At 46.8% G+C, this 19,341-nt stretch overlaps 1 protein-coding gene across 1 annotated transcript in view; it reads right to left on the bottom strand.

Annotated features, from left to right (window-relative positions):
- Positions 1-446: 446 nt before the first annotated feature.
- syne3 (spectrin repeat containing, nuclear envelope family member 3) overlaps positions 447-19,341 on the bottom strand; it is a 98,900-nt gene continuing 80,005 nt past the window's right edge. The window contains exons 10-11 of the mRNA XM_052030893.1: positions 11,727-11,762; positions 447-3,001 (exon numbers count right to left, since the gene is read on the bottom strand). Of these exons, the coding sequence (XP_051886853.1) occupies positions 2,807-3,001; positions 11,727-11,762 (231 nt within the window). The 3' untranslated portion in view covers positions 447-2,806. The remainder of the gene's footprint in view (positions 3,002-11,726; positions 11,763-19,341) is intronic.

The following is a 19,341-nucleotide window of genomic DNA, read 5'->3' as shown; positions in this document are numbered from 1 at the left end:
AAATGATTGTTGGAATTATCTCCCTCGTGTGTTCCTCCATTTACTTTTTAAACTAACGACTCAGGTGAAGGGATAATAAATATCACGTCAATGTTATTGACACAAAGATTGGTAAGTTGAGGAGAGACAAAATGCCTGCAAAGGGATATAGAGGTTATGTGAATGAGTAAACAAAGGGCAGATGGAGCATAATGTGAGGAAGTGAGAGGTGAGATGTGAGAGTTTTTATTCAAAGGATATGGGCTTCCCAGGACGAGTCAGTATTCAACTGTCCATCCCTAATTGCCCTCAAGGTGGTGGTGGCGAGCTGCCTTGAATCGCTGCAGTCCCTGAGGTGTGGCTATACCACAATATTGTTGGGGAGAGTTTCCAGGGGCGGGGAATCGAAAACTGGAGGACATAGTTTTAAGGTTAGAGGTGAAAAGTTTAATAAGAACCTGAGGGGCAACTTTTTTTAAATTTATTTTTATATAGATATATGTACACACACACACACAGTTGGTAGATACATGGAACCAGCTGCCAGAGGAAGTGGGTGAGGCAGGTACATTATATATTTAAGTATGTGGTGGACAGATATATGGACAACAAGAGTTCAGAGAGATATGGGCCAAGTGCTGGGAAGTGAGATTAGCAGGAATATACATCTTGGTCGGCATGGACACATATGGGCTGAAGGGCCCTTTTCTATGCTGTACAACTCTATGTTGCAGCTACATAAAACTTTGGTTAGGCCACACTTGGAGTATTGTGTTCAATTCTGGTCGCCCCATTTCAGGAAGGATGGCGAAGCTTTGGAAAGGGTGCTGAATAGATTTACCAGGATGGTGCCTGGTTTAGAGGATATGAGCTATAAAGAGAGGTTGGCTAAACTTGGGTTGTTTTCTTTGGATCGGTGGAGGCTGAGGAGAGACCTGATAGAAGTTTATAATGACAGGCATAAATAGGGTTGACAGTCAGAATCTTTTTCCAGGGTAGAACTGTCAAGTACTAGTGGACATGCATTTAAGGTGAGAGGGGGAAAGTTTAAAAGGAGATGTGCAGGGCAAGATTTTTCATACAGAGAGTGGTGGATGACTGACACAGGCTGCCAGAGGTGGTGGTGGAAGCAGATATGATAGTGGTGTTTAAGAGGCTCTTAGATAGACACATGAATACACAGGGAATGGAAGGATATGGATTGTATACAGAAAAAAGAGAATTAGTTTAATTCAGCATTGTGTTCAGTGCAGACACGGTGGGCTAAAGGGCCTGTTCCCATGCTGTACTGTTCTAAGTTCCATGTTAAAAAGCAGTGGATGCTGAATGTATTCACACCGAGACCAATTCCTCTGCAATTCAAAACTGGAGGTTATGAGGAAAGGGGGTGGAAAAATCAAATCAGCAGCGATCTTACTGAATGGTGGATTTTCCACACTTGTTCCTGTGTCCCAGGAATGAGAGACTTCAGTCACATGGAGAAAGTTGGGTTATTCTCTTATGAGTAGGGAATGATTACCTATAATTTTGATTATCTATTAATTCACAAATAGTAAATAAGAAAACATTTCCAGGAAGTTCAGTAACCATAGAGCAGAAATGTTAAGATAAAAATGTTACAGTCCAAGTCTGATATGTGCCAGTGATGCTGCTGCAAGTAACGTTTTACATTGCACTTGTGCATATGACAATAAAACTACTTTTGACTTTGACTTTTTCTATTCAAGAAGATCCCCATCAGTCCTATTTTTCAACTCCTTCCCTGTAGCCCTGCAACATTTTCACCTCAATGTAAATTCAATTCTATTGCAAGTTACTGAATCTATTTTGACCACCCTTTTAGGCAATGTATTCCAGTTAATTGATAATTCCTTTGACTCCCACTTAATTCTTTTGTTTTTTTTAAATGCTCTGCTTGAGAGAGAGGAGTGGGAGCAGATTCAATAACTTATAAACAAAGGGAACAAGATATATACAGAAAAACTGGGAATGAAGAATTTCAGGAGAATGGAACTGATTGGAAAGCTCTTTCAAACTTTTACCCAAATATGAAAGGCTGAACAGTCACTTCTCCTGCTGCAAGACAGTGATATGACACACTTGGTGTTCTAAGTAACTTTGTCTTAACAAAATCTATGGAAGTGACAACAATAAGGTGGTCAAACATTAATTATACAATTAAGAATAACATTTATAACAGAACTTTGCCTTCATCTCAGTAATTTCTAATTATCACAACTGCTCTGCAGTTAAGAAAACTTCACACATGGGTAACTTTGACAGATATAGACGAGTTTTCGCCCATTGATAAAACAATCTCACAAACTGGCCTGTCACAAAAGATACACCCCTCAGAATTCTACAAATAAAAATTGGGTCTCATTGTCTCAATGCAAGATGAGGGTCAGAATCACAAATATTAGCCTTAAACTTAAAAATGGTTAACCATTCCTCCTAATAAATTATTTTTAGCTTATACATTTTAAAAATTGTTTATAAAATGGCCCATTGTTGTTATGCGAGAAATGCCTGCTAAATAACATAAATGAACTTTAACCTCAAGCAGATCTCATTATCTCACTGCTTTAACACTTTCAAAAAAAAACAATTTCTGCCACATTCTGTCAGGTAGCAAAATAAAAGATGAATACTGCTGTTGTTACATTTAAGAGGATAAGAGAATGAAGCGAATCTTGCAGCATCTCTGGTGAAATGGCCACCAGTTAGTGCCAAAACATTACAGGCTGACAAATATTTGATACAGTTCAGAGCGAGATCAGGGAGTTGGTTGCATTGGATATGCTGTGAAAAATGAGAATGTGTCTGATTATGTTGGAGGTGGACCCTGATATCGTAGCGTCAGGTAGAAAGAACGTGCAAAATTGTTGACCACACTGCAGCTGTCCTGTTCCTCGATGAGAGGCAGTAGGAAGGCGAGCAGCAACAGAAGGAGCAGGAGCAACTGGAGAGGGAGTGCTGCACAGCAGGCACGAGACAGATAGTGGCAGATCCCTCCTGAAGTCTGCAGGGATATAAAGCAAAGAGCAAAATAGGTTACAACGCACAACCTTTGATTCCACAGTCAAAGCACAGAGGCATTTTAACATGGTTTTGTTTAGCATAACCAATTATCAGGCTTTAAAATGTAATATTTCATAAGATAGTAAGTATTTGCTTCCAGCTAAACATGGGGAAAAAACACAAGTAAATCCCCACTTGATGCGGACAGGTTATTTGATAACAGATACAGGCACATCTGCCATTAATGCCTTGTTCACCATCCCCCACCCCACAATGCTGCTTTTCTGTCCAGAAACATCTATAGTTAAACACTGCAGCAGGGCAGTTGGACGGAGATAATAAAAACAAAAGTTAGCTTTATGGTAGTAGAGTGCTCATCAGGAACACAAGCACCGAAAATGTAATAAATTAACAACAGGGAGATGGAGGCTGACTTACAAACAAATCAAAATCCGCAGGTTTCAAATGAAATGCAAGGCTTCACTCAACACCGAGCATACACAGCTTGACTCATCAAGACTAAAGATGTCAATTCATTTTTCAGGATCTGTGTATTGCCAGCACATCCAATATTAACTGCCCTTTTACTACTGGGCAATTAATATTAGATATTCAATTTTTTTGACACAAGAGTTAGATGTAATTCAATGTCCCTGATGGGTGTATCTTGAGCATGAGTCAGTGCGAGGGTTTTCATTCGCTTTTATTTTAGGAGCCTCGCTCCCCTTTGCGCTTACTAAATTGAGTAAACAAATGATTAACCCAATAACTAAACATACAATACGAATATGGTTTCAATTTCATAAATTTTTTGGATAGAATAAATTCATTTTATCAAGTCCTATCCAATCCAATTTTTTCTTTAACCATCTAGAATTGATGTAGCTTTTTCTTTATGGAAAATGAAGGGAATAACATGCTTTCGTGATCTATTCATTGATAATTGTCTTTTGTTTGTTGAACAGTTGTCTAATGAATACAATTTGCCTAGATCACATTTGTTTCAATATTTACAGGATTAGAAATTTTTTAAAAGTTATTTTACCTACTTTTCCGGTACCACATAAAATTGAAATTACAGAAAAAATTTTAGGTTTTAATCCTTATCAGAAGGGCTTGATAGCAATAATTTATGATCTGATTATGAAAATATGTCTAGAGACACTTGATAAAATTAAGAATGAACGGGAAAGAGAACTTCAGATATCCTTACCTATAGAGACATGGAGCAAAATTCTCCAATTAGTTAATACATCTTCAATGTGTGCTAGACATTCTTTGATACAGTTTAAGGTGGTTCACAGGACCCATATGTCTAAGGATAAGTTAGCACATTTTTATCATCATATTGTAGCGGCTGCTACTGCGACGTGAAAGCAAGACACTAGTCGGTGGGCTGCAGAACAAAAACTGATTTATTTTCCCGCCTTGCACGGGCCTTTTAAGAGGAACGGTTCCCGCCCACCGAAAACGGAAATGACATATGCGCTATGTCATCAAACTTACCCCACGTGCGGGTTCTCCCCGTTGCTTGGGGAAGACGAAGGCCCAACGCCATCTTGGGCCTCGCCGCTCCGACAACGCGCGACCCGACCGCCGAGCCCGGTTCACTTGCTCGGACGGAGTCGCTACACAACCCCCACTTCCCCACCCGCCCCCAGAACCGCCGATACGGTCCCTAAGGTTCGCGGGCTGTGCTAACCGTTGTTTAGGAGGTCGCCCTCTGCGTCGCAGTGTTGGGACCTCGACCAGTTGTTGTAGATCTAAATGGGCCGGTTTGAGGCAGTCCATCGTGAAGACCTCTTCCTTGCCCCCAATGTCCAAAATAAAGGTGGACCCATTATTCCTGATGACCCGGAATGGCCCATAGTATGGTCGTTGCAACGGTGCCCAGGGTGTGCCCCTGCAAATGAAAACAAACTTAAAGTCTCATAGTTCCTTGGGCTCACAGGGTGGGGCTTGACCATGCCACGAAGTGGGAATCGGTGCCAAGCTGCCAAGCCTCTCACACAGTCTTTCCAGGATTGTCGGGTTGTTCCTCTTGGCCCTGAAGGGTGGGTATGAAATCTCCTGGGACGACCAGGGGCGCACCGTACACGAGTTCAGCTGATGAAGGGTGGAGATCTTCCTTGGGGGCAATGTGTATGCCGAGCAGGACCCAAGGTAGTTCGTCGACCCAGTTAGGACCTTTCAGGCGGGCCATCAGGGCTGATTTCAGATGGCAGTGGAAACGTTCCACTAACCCGTTTGATTGAGGGTGGTAGGCCGTGGTGGTGTGCAGCTGCATCCCTAGCACGTTCGCTAATGCAGACCAGAGGCCGGAGGTAAACTGGGTGCCCCTGTCTGAAGTGGTGTGGGCCAGAACACCAAAACGTGAGATCCAAGTTGTGAGCAGCACCCGGGTGCAGGAATCAGTCGTGATGTCGGATAGAGGGGTTGCCTCTGGCCACCTCGTGAACCGGTCCACGATGGTAAGGAGGTACCGGGCTCCTCCTGAAACTGGCAGAGGACCGAGGTCGACGTGGATGTGGTCGAATCTTCTATGGGTAGGCTCGAACTGCTGTGGCGGAACCTTGGTGTGTCGTTGGAGTTTTGATGTCTGGCAGTGCGGACAAGTCCTGGCCCACTCACTGACCTGTTTGCGCAGGCCATGCCAGACGAACTTGCTGGTGACTAGTCGAACAGTTGATCTGATGGATGGGTGCGCCAACCCGTGTACCGTCGAAAACGAGTTTTCGCTAGGCAGTAGGAACTATAGGGCGGGGTTGACCTGTTGCGATGTCGCAAAGGAGGGTCTGCTGACCTGGACCGACTAAGAAATCTTGGAGCTGCAGGCCCAAGACTGCGGTTCTGTAGCTGGGCAGCTCGTCGTCGGCTTGCTGTGCATCAGCCAGGGCCATGTAGTCAACACCCAGGGACAGGCTGTGGATGGTCGGTCTGGAAAATGCGTCAGCAACGACATTGCCCTTTCCGGAGACATGTTGGATATCTGTTGTGAATTCGGAAATGTAGGACAAATGTTGCTGCTGACAAGCTGACCAGGGATCGGAGACCTTGGAGAAGGCGAAGGACAAAGGCTTATGGTCAGTGAAAGCAGTGAAAGGCCTGCCTTCTAAAAAGTACCAGATATGCCGGACCGCCCGGTACAGCGCTAGAAGTTCCCGATAAAAAGCGCTGTATTTCAGTTCGGGTGGTCTAAGGTGCCTGCTGAAAAATGCCAAAGGTTGCCAACGGCCTTCGATTAGTTGTTCCAGTACTCCACCAACCGTGGTGTTGGATGCGTCCACCATGAGGGCGGTTGGGACATCTGTCCTAGGGTGTACCAGCATCGCGGCATCTGCCAGGGCGTCCTTGGCCTTAACAAAGGCAGCTGCAACCTCGTTGTTCCAGGCAATGTCCTTGCCCTTGCCAGACATCAGCAAGAACAAAGGGCACATGATACGGTCTGCTGCAGGGATGAACCGTTGGTATAAGTTGACCATCCCCAGGAATTCCTGCAGGCCTTTGACTGTGTTGGGACGGGCAAAATGGCAGATAGCGTCTACCTTGGCGGGTAGGGGCGTTGCTCCTTCGCTGGTAATTCTGTGGCCAAGGAAATTGATAGAGTCAAGTCCAAATTGGCACTTGGCCGGGTTGATAGTGAGGCCAAAATTACGGAGACGGGAGTACAGTTGGCGAAGGTGGGAAAGGTGTTCTTGGCGGTCACGGCTGGCGATTAGTATGTCATCTAAGTAAATGAACATGAAGTCAAGGTCTCGGCCTACTGCGTCCATCAGCCGCTGGAAAGTCTGCGCGGTGTTCTTCAGGCCGAACGGCATTCGAAGGAATTTGAAGAGGCCGAATGGAGTGATAAGCGCAGTTTTGGGGACGTCATCAGGGTGGACCGGGATTTGGTGGTATCCCCGGATGAGGTCCACCTTGGAGAAGATGTGGGCCCTGTGTAGGCTGGATGTGAGGGATGCGGTAGCGGTCCAGGGTGATGGTGTCATTCAGCCTGCGGTAGTCGCCACAGGGCCTCCACCCGCTGCTGGCTTTGGGGACCACGTGCAAGGGGGAGGCCCAGGGGCTGTCTGACCTGCAAATGATCCCCAGCTCCTCCATGCGGCGGAACTCTTCCTTTGCCAGGTGGAGCTTGTCTGGAGGTAGTCGTCATGCTCGGGCATGAAGGGGTGGCTCTGCGGTAATGACGTGGTGCTGCACCCCGTGTTTGGGCATCGAATTTGTAAACTGAAGTGCCAAAACCGATGGGAACTCAGCTAGGAGCTTGGTGAACTAGTTGCCGGACGGGGAAACGGAGTCCAGGCGCAGGGCCGGTAGTCTGGCTTCTCCCGGGGGTAGGTTTGGAAAGCTCTGGAGTGCACTAGCCGCTTCCCTCGCAGGTCGACTAACAGGCTGTGGGCCCAAAGGAAATTGGCTCCCAGGAGTGAACGGCTGTCGTCGAATTGTAATTGAACTGTATGGGTACCGAAAGTCCATATCGTTGTGCCATCTGCGGCATTGAGCACAGGACCTTGTTGCCTGTTACAAGTGTCGCGGCCGGTCGGGGGAAAAATACTGACCTCTGCTCCAGTATCGACGAGGAAACGACGCCCGGACTGCTTGTCCCCAACGAATAGGAGGCTGTATCGGTGGCCAGCCGCCATATCCATCAGCGGCAGCTGGCCCTGGCATTTCCCTGAAACCTGCAGGGTGGGCGGCATCAACGGGCCTCCCGCGCCCCACCTCTGATGGTAGAAACACAGCTGGTCGCCAGTGTCGTTTTCTGCGTTTCTGGGGTATGGTCGCTCAGTTGCTGGGACCGGTTTAGATAGGCATTGGGCTTGCGGCCTGGCAATTTGGCCAACAGTAGACCCGCTCTCGTGTTTGGCCTTCCACAAAACATCTGCCCGGGCAGCTACCTCACGTGGGTTGCTGAAATCGGCATCGGCCAACAGCAGGTGAATGTCATCGGGTAGTTGTTCGAGGAAGGCCTGTTTGAACATTAGGCAAGGCTTGTATCCCTCAGCCAAGGCCAGCATCTCGTTCATTAAGGCCGATGGGGATCTGTCCCCCAGGCCGTCGAGATGAAGCAGGCGGGCGGCGTGCTCGTACGAGAGAGGCCGAAGGTCCGAATAAGAAGGTCTTTGAAAGCTGGGTACTTATCCTCCGGAGGAGGAGACTGGATGAAGTCTCCAACCTGGGTGGCTGTCTCCTGGTCCAGAGAGCTGACCATATGGTAGTACTTTGTGGAGTCAGAGGTGATCTGCCGAAGTTGGAATTGTGCTTCAGCCTGGTCGAACGAGACGCTGGGCCAAAGCGTCCAAAAGGTGAGCAGCTTGAGTGCCACTGCGTTAGCTGCTACATTGTCGTCCATTGTGCGGGTCCAAAATCCGTTTGGACCATCAGGGTCACCAATGTCGTGGCTGCTACCACGACGTGAAAGCAAGACACTAGTTGGTGGGCTGCAGAACAAAAACTGATTTATTTTCCCGCCTTGCTCAGGCCTTTTAAGAGGAACGGTTTCCACCCACCGAAAACGGAAATGACATATGCGCTACGTCATCAAACTTTTCCCGCACGTGGGTTCTCCCCGTCACTCGGGGAAGACGAAGGTCCAACGCCATCTTGGGCCTTGCCACTCTGACGACGCACGACCCAACCACTGAACCAGTTCGCTTGCTCAGACAGTGAGCCGCTACAATATAAATCCTATATGTGATAGATGTAATTCGGAGGTGGCTTTCCTGACACATATGTTTTGGTCCTGCCCTCTTATGGAAAAAATATTGGAAAGACATTTTTAATATTATTTCAATTGTATTGAATATTGATTTACAACCTCATCCTATTACTGCAATTTTTGGGTTACCAATGATGGATTCTGGCCATCCATCCGCTTCAGCCTGTCGTATGATTGCTTTTGTTACATTAATGACCAAGAGATCCATTCTATTTAAATGGAAGGATCCTATACCCCCTACCACATTTCAATGGTTTTCTCAAACTATAACATGTTTAAACTTAGAAAAAATTAGGAGTGGTACTGTTGATCGCTTAAATTTGAGGAAATTTGGAGCCCATTTATTCAGTACTTCCATATGATGTAAGCAGACCTTTTTCGAATCCCTTTCAATAACCTTCTATTTGAATATAGAGGAGCAGAGCTAATGACATAATAATGATTTTCAACCGAAGAAATAACAGTCCAGCTTTTTGTTTTGAAGCTTTTGTTTATTTTTTTTAATTTTGGGGTTCTCTTTTCATATAATCAAATTTCTTTTCAAATTCTTTTGTATCATGTTCATTTAGTAAGAGATTGGGAGGTTCAGATTATATATTTTACTCCCTGTGTTTGCATATGTCAACTGTTATTATTGTAAACCTGATCCCTTCGCACCATGTGTATAATCACTATTGCTATGTGTATTAATTTGAAATTTAATAAAAAGATTGAAGGACAATATCAACTGCCCATCCTTCCCTGCCCTTGAAGCTGTGAAACCACTTTTATTCTGGTCAAGGTACCGTACTCCACAGTGCTATTGGGAGTTCCAGGATTTAAACTCAACAGCAATGAAGGAACGACAATATATTTCCATCTTGGGATAGTGCATACCTTCAGGTGGAACCTGCTAATGGTGATGTTTGAGTATGTCTGTGGCTCGTCCTTCCTGAGGATGTGAGTTTGGCTAGTGCAAGGCCAGCTGGCATTGTACAGGTACCTAGATCGGGCGTAGAGGGGTACGGATCTAATGCAGGCAAATGGGATCAGCAAAAATAGGTATCGTGGTCAGCATGGACGAGATGGGCCATAAAGACTCGTTCCTGTGTTTTACGATTCTATGAAACCACCTGGTCCAGATGGAATGCATTGGTAATTGTTGAGGAAATTGCAGAGGCCCTGACAACAATCTTCCATACATTTGCAATAGGTGAAATCAGTGGTATTTGATGTTCCCCAGGTGGGTAGTTTGGGAGGTAGTGCACACTTTCCACTGTTTATGCTACTGAGCAAGAAATGGAAAGACCTCATTATCTTCCTTGATGCTCTTTCATTTTAAGGAGTCAAGCGTTATGTATTCCCAAATATTCTTTTCATATTCTTTCCATACCCACTGATAAGCTTATGGAGGAATTTAAAATAGGGGAATATGTGGGAGGAAGGGGTTAGATAGGAGGCGTGGTTTAAAGGTCGGCACAACATGGTGGGCCGAAGGGCCTGTATTGTGCTGTATTGTTCTATGGTTCAGATGGCTGAAGGTCACACTTGATAATAGCTCCCAAGATACAGAAAGTGGTCCACATAATGCAGGCTCTCAGACTTTTACACCCTGGGTTCAATGCTGTGTGGTGGGTAGAGGCAGGAGGATGACATTTAATTTCCTAATTCTTAGCACAAGGCCTATTTTCACATCTGCTTCAGTGAATAGGTCAACAACGTATCTGTACCAATTACGACACTATACACCAATACTTCGCAGATGTCTTTCTTTCCATTTAACTGCAACTTTCTGTCCAGAGGTTCACAATCCTCCACCTATCCAAACTAAGGAGAGAGATCCACGCGCTCATTTTCCACCTCACTACCCTTCACATTCAATGCGTGACTCTAATTTAAGAGAGAGGGTCGTACAGCATGGAAACAGGCACTTAGACCCACTAATTCCAAAATGTACTTATCTATACTAATCCCATCTGCCAGCACACAGCCTGAAGGCTTCTATGCCAAGGTTTCTCAATGCTCAGTTAAATAATTTGCATTGGCAATTTGAGTGCTCACCTTGATGCTCAGTCATAGGATCGTGCAGCACAGAAACAGACCCTTCAGACCACCAGCATGACCATGTCGACAACTGCCATCTACACTAATCCCATTTGTTCATTAGGAACCGTCTCTTTCTATGCTTTTCCTATTTAACCGTCTGAATAAATGCCTCAAACGTAGTAATTGGCATCACATCCCAAATATCAACCATAAGAGTGTCAAGAAAAACTTATCCGAGATCCCCTTTAAAACTCTTTCCTCTCACTTTAAACCTATGCCCTCATTTCCTGAGGGTCATAGAGCAATACAGCAGATACAGGCCCTTCGGCCCAACCAGTCCATGCTGACCACGGTCTCCACTCAGTTAGTCCTAATTTCCTGTGCTCAGCCCATATCCCTCCAAGTCCTCCCCCTCCACATACCTATCCAAGTGCAGCTTAAATGACACTATTGTATCTGCCTCAACCACTTCCTCTGGCAGCTCGTTCCATATACCCACCACCCTCTGCTTGAAAAAGTTGCCCCTCAGGTCCCTTTTGAAATTTGCCCCTCACTCTAAATCTATGCCCCCTAACTTTGGACTCCTCTTCCCCGGGGAAAAGACTACTGTCCATCTTATCTATACCTCTGATAATTTTAAACACTTCTATAAGGGTCACCCCTCATTCTCCTACACTCCAAGGAATAAAGACCTAGCCTGGCTAACCTCTCTGGGTGAAAAAATTCTTCCAGCAATTCCCGAAATCTCCTCCCCCTAATCTAAACCTATGCCCTCTGGTTAGAGACACTTCTGCCCAGGGAAGTTTCTCACTATCCACCCTATCTATGCCCTTCATTGTTTTGTATACCCCCTCAGCCTCCTCTGCTCACAGGAACGCAGACCCAGCCTATCCCTTCCATGCTCAGAACAAAATTGTTTCACAAAACTGGCTGCAAAGGAACAATTCTAATAAAATGCAAAGATTTTAGGAAATGTAATCACCTTTCCAAATTCATCAACTTCATCCTGGCCTTGAATCTGCAGAAACAATCACAAGCAAAGTAGAACAGTGAAAGGAGAAACACCGTGTGTTGAGCAGAATGGGACAAGCACTGAGTGACTGCAGAAGTCACCCCGTGCAACCGATGAATCTGGAAGAGCAGCAAGATTCACTTCGTCTGTTGAGACAAGAGATTCTGCAGATGCTGGAATCTGGAGCAACACACATATAATGCTGGAGCAACTCAGCTGGTCAGCAGCATCTATGGAGGGAAATAAACAGTCGACGTTTCGGTTTGAGAACCATCATAATAAAAAAAATGTGGACACGAGTTCAGTGGGTCAGGAGCAGGCAGAAACAATGGGCCTACTGGGTTTGTGGATCTTGGGTAGGAAGTAGAAACGGGCAGTGCGGGGTAGGGGAACTAGGAGGTTGGAGGCTGCTCTTAGAGGACCCACTGAGAAGTGTCAGGCCATGGTCTCCTGCACCATCACTGACCTCATCACCTCTGGAGATCTCCCACCTACAGCCTCCAACGTCATAGTTCCGCTACCCCGCACTGTCCATTTCTACCTCCTACCCAAGATCCACAAGCCCAACTGCCCTGGTAGGCCCATTGTTTCTGTCTACTTCTGACCCACTGAACTCATGTCCACGTTTTGTTTTCTATATATGAAGGGTCTTGACCCGAAACTTTGACTGTTTATTAACCCTCATAGATGCTGCCTGACTTGCTGAGTTCTTCCAGCATTGTGTGTATGTCACTTCCTCTGCTTTTGTCTTTTAGAGTGCAGGGATCCACTGTGACTTGTCCATTCGGATTCAGAATTGGCTTGGCCATAGAAAACAGAAGGTAGTGGTCGATGGGACTTAGTCTGGCTAGAGGCCCATGACTAGTGGTGTCTCTCAGGGATCCGTACTGGGACCTCTGCTGTCTGTGCTGTATATAAATGATTTGGATGAAAATGTAGATGGGTGGTGAAGGAGGAACCTCAGGAATTATAAGAAAATTGGGAAAGTTTGTAATAGGGTCACCTTAAGCGTTATAAAAGTTAGAAAGGGATGATGGGAAAATAGGCCAATAGTGGAGATGGCTTAAAGGTCACTTAGAAGAAATAGGCTGCTACTAAGAGCAGGGAAGTGTTTAGATTACAAGACAGCTGGCTGGAGCAGAGATACATAAATGGAGGTTAGAATGCAGCAAGTTCAGGACAAATGATCGTGAGATAAGCTGAGTCACGACAGAAGGACAAGGTCATAAACCAGAGCACCAAATTGTAGATAGAATGGGGGAAACCGCCTGGGGTGGTGGTGGAGGCAGGTACATTGGTCAAATTCAAGAGATTACTAGATAAGCACATGGAAGAATTTAAAATAGAGGGATATGTGGGAGGAAGGGGTTAGATAGTCTTAGGCAAGGTTTAAAGGTCAGCACAACATTGTGGGCCAAAGGGCCTGTACTGCGCTGTACTGTTCTATGAAACTGCTGTCTGACAAAGGAAGCAAAGTCCCATTTGTTGGGCAGTTAGAGGAAACCCATGCAGAGATAAGACAAAGATCAAGGCATGTGAGGTGCTGCACTTTGGGAGATCAAAATGTTCAGGGACAGTTCACAGTTAATGGCAAGACAGTTAACAGTGTTGATGTACAGAGGGATCTTGGGGTCCAAGTCCACAGCTCCCTGAAAGTGACTGCACAGGTTGACAGGGTGTTGAAGGTGGTGTATGGCATCCTTGCCTTTAACAGTTGAGGCACTGAGTTCAAGAGTTGGGAAGTAATGTTGCAGCTTTATAGAACTCTAGTTAGGCTGCACCTTGAGTATTGTATTCAGTTCTAATCACCCCATTATAGGAAGGATGTGGAGGCTTTGGAGAGTGCAGGTTTATCAGGATGCTGCCTGGATTAGAAGGCATCTGCAATAAGGAGAGGTTGAACAAACTTGGATTGATTTCTCTGGAGTGGCAGAGGCTGAGGGGAGACCTGATCGAGGTTTATAAGATTATGAGTGGCATAGACAGAGTAGACAGCCGTTATCTTTCTCTCACGGTTGAAATGTCTAATACCAGAGGGCATGCATTCAAGGTGGGAGGAAGAGAAAAGAAATTCTGCAGATGCTGGAATCTGGAGCAACACACACAAAGTACTGGAAGAACTGAGCTGGTCAAGCAGCATCTATGGAGGGAAATAAACAGTCAATGTTGTTTTAGGCCAAGACAAATTTGTACTGGAAAGGAAGAGGGCAAAAGCCAGACAAAGAAGGTGGGGGGAGGGGGAGGAGCACAGGCGATAGGGGAAGGTAGGTGGGTTGGGGGGGGGGGGGGTGGTGAAGGGGAGATGTAATAAGCTGAGATGATAGGTAAAAGAGGCTGAGGGCTGGAGGTAGAGGAATCCAGTAGGAGGGGGCAGTGGACCATGGAATAAAGGATGGGGGAGGGGAGGAGAGGAGATGGGCAGGTCATAAAGGCAGGGGAAGGGAGCCATAGGAATAAGGGAAGACAAGGAGTGGTGGGGGGGTGGGGGGGGGCAGAAAAAGAAGGGGTGGGGTTACCGGAAGTTAGAAAAATCGATGTTGAGGTCGTCAGGTTGGAGGCTCCCAAGGCGGAATATGAAGTGTTGTTCCTCCAACCTGTGTCTGGCCTCAACGTGGCAGTAGAGGAAGCCGTGGACAGATATGTCAGTGTGGGAGTGGGATGTGGAATTGAAGTGGGTGGCCACCAGGAGGTTCTGGCTGTTGCGGTGGACGGAGCGAAGGCTTACAACGAAGCAGTCACCCAATCTGCATCGGGTCTCACTGATGTACAGGAGGCTGCACCGGGAGCACTGGATGCAATAAGTGACACCCTCGTACTCACAGCTGAAGCGCTGCCTCACCTGGAAGGATTTTCTGGTGCCCTGAATGGTGGTGAGGGAGGTGGTGTAGGGACAGGTGAAGCACTTGGTGCTGTTGCAGGGATAAGTGCCAGGGTGGTCATCAATGGGGAGGGACGAGTGGACAAGGGAGTCGCGGAGAGAGTGATCCCTGCGGAAAGTGGAGAGGGGTGTGAGGGGAAGAAGTGCCTTGCGGTAGGATCCCATTGGAGGTGGCAGAAGTTGCGGTGAATGATGTGTTGGATACAGAGGCTCGTGGGGTGGTAGGTGAGGACGAGGGGAACCCTGTCCCTGTTATGTTGGGGTGGCGGGGGTGTGGAGGAAGGGGTCAGTGCAGATAGAGGAGATACAGGTAAGAGGAGCAACCCGGTTACTGAAAAAGGAGGACATGTCCTGGAGTGGAAAGCCTCATCATGGGAACAGATGCAGTGGAGGCGGAGAAGGGGATGGCGTCCTTACACGTGACAGGGTGGGAAGAGGTGCAGTCAAGGTAACTGTGGGAGTTAGTGGGTTTGCAGAAGATGTCTGTGGTTATTGGAGACAGAAAGATCCAGAAAGGGGTGAGAGGTGTCAGAGGTGGACCAAGTGAATGAGGGCAGGGTGGAAGTTGGAGGCAAAGTTGATGAAATTGACGAGCTCAGCACGGTTTAGGAAGCAGCCCCAATGCAGTCGTTGATGTAGTGGAGGAAGAGTTGGGGAGTGTTACCGGTGTAGATTTGGAACATGGACTGTTCCATGTAGCCGACAAAGAGGCAGGCATAGCTGGGGCCCATGCGAGTGCCCATGGCTACACCCTTAGTTTGGAGAAAGTTGGAGGAACCAAAAGAGAAGTTGTTGAGGGTGAGTACCAGTTCTGCCAGACAGAGGGTGGTGGTGGTGGAGGGGCACTGGTTGGTTCTGTTGTCGAGAAAGAAACTGAGAGCCTTAAGGCCTTCCTGATGGGGGATAGAAGTGTACAGAGACTTGATGTCCATGGTGATAATGAGGTGGTCAGGGCAAGGGAACTGGAAGTCATTGAAGTGATGGAGAGCATGCAAAGTGTCACGGACATAGGTAGGAAGGGACTGAACCAAGGGAGACATAATGGAGTCAAGATATGAGGACACGTTCAGTGGGGCAGGAGCAGGCAGAAACAATGGGTCTATCAGGGCAGTTGGGTTTGTGAATCTTGGGTAGGAGGTAGAAACGGGCAGTGCGGGGTAGGGGAACTATGAGGTTGGAGACTGCAGAGGGGAGGTCTCCGGAGGCGGTGAGGTCAGTGATAGTGTGGGAGACAATGGCCTGATGCTCCTTGAAGGGGTCCAGGAGGGATGAGTAAGAGAAGGTGTCCGAGAGTTGACAACTGGCATTGGCAATGAATAGGTCAGTCCGCCAGACTACAACAGCACCGCCCGTCTGCGGATTTGATAGTGAGGTTAGGATTGGTGCGGAGGGAGTGGAGGACAGTGCGTTCAGAGGGTGAGAAGTTGGAATAGGTGAGGGGAGTTGTGAAGTTGAGACAGCTAATGTCACATCGGCAGTTAGAGATAAGAAATGAGGCGGTCAGGGCCGGGGAAATGGAAGTTGAAGTGATGGAGAGCATGCGAAGTGTCACAGATGGCGAGAAGGGGCAAGTTTTTTTTCCCTTCGCACACAGAGCGTGGCGGGTGCCTGGAATGCATTGGCCAGGGGTGGTGGTGGAGGCAAATACGATAGAGCCATTTAAGAGACTCTTAGATAGGCACATGAATGTGCAGGGAATGGAGGGATATGGACATTGAGTAGGCTGAGGGGATTAGTTGAGTTAGGCATTTGACTATGAATTTAATTGGTTTGGCACACATTGTGGGCCAAAGGTCATGTTCCTGTGCTGTTCTAAGCTACAAACAGTAGCTTTCACACTGAGACAGGATATGGAGATGAACATGGAAGCTGAAGGACAATAAATTTGGTCTTAGAAATGCTAATCTTACGGGAACCACAGTTGGATGTCAAACAGTCTGCCTACACAAGGCGGAAAGGTAGTGGAGAGGTAAAATAGATATCAGCCACAAATGTTGGATACTTGACCCCCAATAAAGAACCACAAAATAAACAATGACTGAGTATTCAAAGCTCAGGTTATTCCATCCCCTGGATTGCAATGTGAGAACAAGAGTTTTAGGTAAGCAGGTGCACAAATGGATCAAATGTCCGATCACGTACACAGAAACCAAAAACAGTGAAATGTTTTGTAAGTGAAATTGAAAATGAAAGGACAGAGGTTGTGGTACATATTGGTATCAATGACATAAGTAGGAAAAGAGATGAGGTCCTGAAGAGGGAATATAGGGAGTTAGGTAGGAAGCTGAAAAGCAGGACCTCAAGGTTAGTAATCTCTGGATTGCTGCCTGTGCCATGTGCCAATGAGGGTAAGAATAGGATGATTTGGCAGATGAATGCATAGCTGAGAAATTGGTGCAGGGGGCAGGGTTTCAGATTTGTTGATCATTGGGATCTCTTCTGGGGAAGGTATGACTAGTACAAAAGGGACGGGTTACACCTGAACTGGAGGGGGACCAATATTCTTGCAGGCAGGTTTGCTAGAACTGTTGGGGAGGGTTTAAACTAGTTTGACAGGGGGATGGGAACCAGAGTGATAGGGCAGAGATTGGTTCATTTAGTGGACAAGTAGATGCAGAGTGCAGAAAGATTGAGAAAGGATAGGCAGTTGACAGGGCAAAGTTGCAGTCAGTTGGGTGGGCTGAAGTGTGTCTACTTTAATGCGAGAAGTATCAGGAACAAGGCCGACGAACGAGCGTGGAACTATGATGTGGTGGCTATTACAGAGACGGCTGTCGAAAGGGCAGGAATGGCTGCTGGATATTCTGGGGTTGAGATGTTTCAAAAGAGACGGGGCGGAGGTAAAAGAGGTGGGAGAGTGGCCTTGCTGATCAGGGACAGTATCACAGCTGTAGAAAGGGAGGATGTCCTGGAGGAATCGTCCTCTGAGTCAGTGTGGGTGGAAGTCAGAAACAGGAAGGGAGCGATCACTCTATTGGGAGTATTCTACAGACCCCCCAATAGCAGCAGAGACACTGAGGAGCAGATCGGGAGGCAGATTTGGAGAGGTGCAAAAATAATAGGGTTGTTGTCATGGGTGATTTCAATTTCCCCTAATATTGATTGGCACCTCCTCAGTGTAAAGGGGACAGATGGGACGGAGTTTGTTCAGTGTGTCCAGGAAGGATTCCTGACACAGTATGTGGACAAGCCGACTAGAAGAGAGGCCATACTGGACCTGGTACTAGGCGATGAGCCTGATCAGGTTTCAGATCTCTCGGTGGGAGAGCATTTTGGAGATAGTGACCATAACTCCTTGACCTTTACCATAGCCTTGGAGAGGGATAGGAGCAGATGATATGGGAAAGTCTTTAACTGGGGGAGGGGATATTATGATGCTATTAGGCAGGAACTTGGGAGCGTAAATTGGGAACAGATGTTCTTGGGGAAGTGCACAGTGGAAATGTGGAGGTTGTTTAAGGAATACTTGCATGGTGCTCTGGATAAGTTTGTCCCATTGAGGCAGGGTAAGGGTAGAGTGAAGGAACCGTGGTTGACACAAGATGTAGAATATCTTGTCAAGAGGTAGAAAGAAGCTTACCTGAGGTTTAGAAAGCATGGATCAGACAGGACTCTGGAGAGTTACAAGGTAGCCAGGAGGGAGGTTAAGAATGGACTTCGGAGAGCTAGAAGGGAGCATGAGAAATCCTTGGCAAGTAGGATTAAGGAAAACCCCAAGGCATTCTACACGTATATGAAGAATACGAGGATAACTAGAGTGAGGGTAGGACCAATCAGGGATAAAAGAGGAAACGTGCCTGGAGTCGGGAAAGGTAGGGGAGGTCCTTAATGAATACTTTGCTTCGGTATTCACAAGAGAAAGAGACCTTGACGTTTGTGAGGATGGCGTACGACAGACTGATGTGCTAGGGCATGTCTATGTGAGGAAGGAGGATGTGCTGGAACTATTGAAAAACATTAGGATAGATAAGTCACTGGGGCTGGACAGGATATATCCAAGGTTATTACGGGAAGTGAGGGAAGAGATTGCTGCACCTTTGGCGACGATCTTTGCGTCCTCACTGGCCACAGAGGTAGTGCTGGATGATTGGAGGGTAGCAAATGCTGTTCCCTTTTTTAAGAAAAGAAGTAGGGGACAACCCTGGGTATTACAGACCAGTGAGTCTTACTTCAGTGGTGGGCAAATTACTGGAGAAGATTCTTAGAGACAGGATTTATGGGCATTTAGAGAAGCATAGGCTGATTAGGGATGGTCAGCATGGCTTTGTGAGGGGCAGGTCATGCCTCACGAGCCTGATTGAATTCTTTGAGGATGTGACAAAGCACATTGATGAAGGTAGAGCAGTGGATGTGGTGTACATGGATTTTAGTGAGGTGTTTGATAAGGTTCCTCATGGAAGGCTTATTCAGAAAGTCAGGTGGCATGGGATCCAGGGAAACTTGGCTGTGTGGATTCAGAATTGGCTTGCACATAGAAGAAAGAGGGTGGTGGTAGCTGGAGCATATTCTGCATGGAGGTCGGTGACCAGTGGTGTTCCACAAGGATCTGTTCTGGGACCCCTGCTCTTTGTGATTTTTATAAATGACTTGGATGAGGAGGGGTGGGTTAGTAAGTTTGCTGATGATACAAAGGTTGGTGGTGTTGTGGATAGTGTAGAGGGTTGCTGTAGATTACAACAGGATATTGATAGAATGGAGACCTGGGCT

Source organism: Pristis pectinata, chromosome 1 (genome assembly GCF_009764475.1).
Source record: "Pristis pectinata isolate sPriPec2 chromosome 1, sPriPec2.1.pri, whole genome shotgun sequence".
Taxonomy (NCBI): domain Eukaryota; kingdom Metazoa; phylum Chordata; class Chondrichthyes; order Rhinopristiformes; family Pristidae; genus Pristis; species Pristis pectinata.
This window is presented reverse-complemented; position numbering and strand designations above follow the sequence as displayed.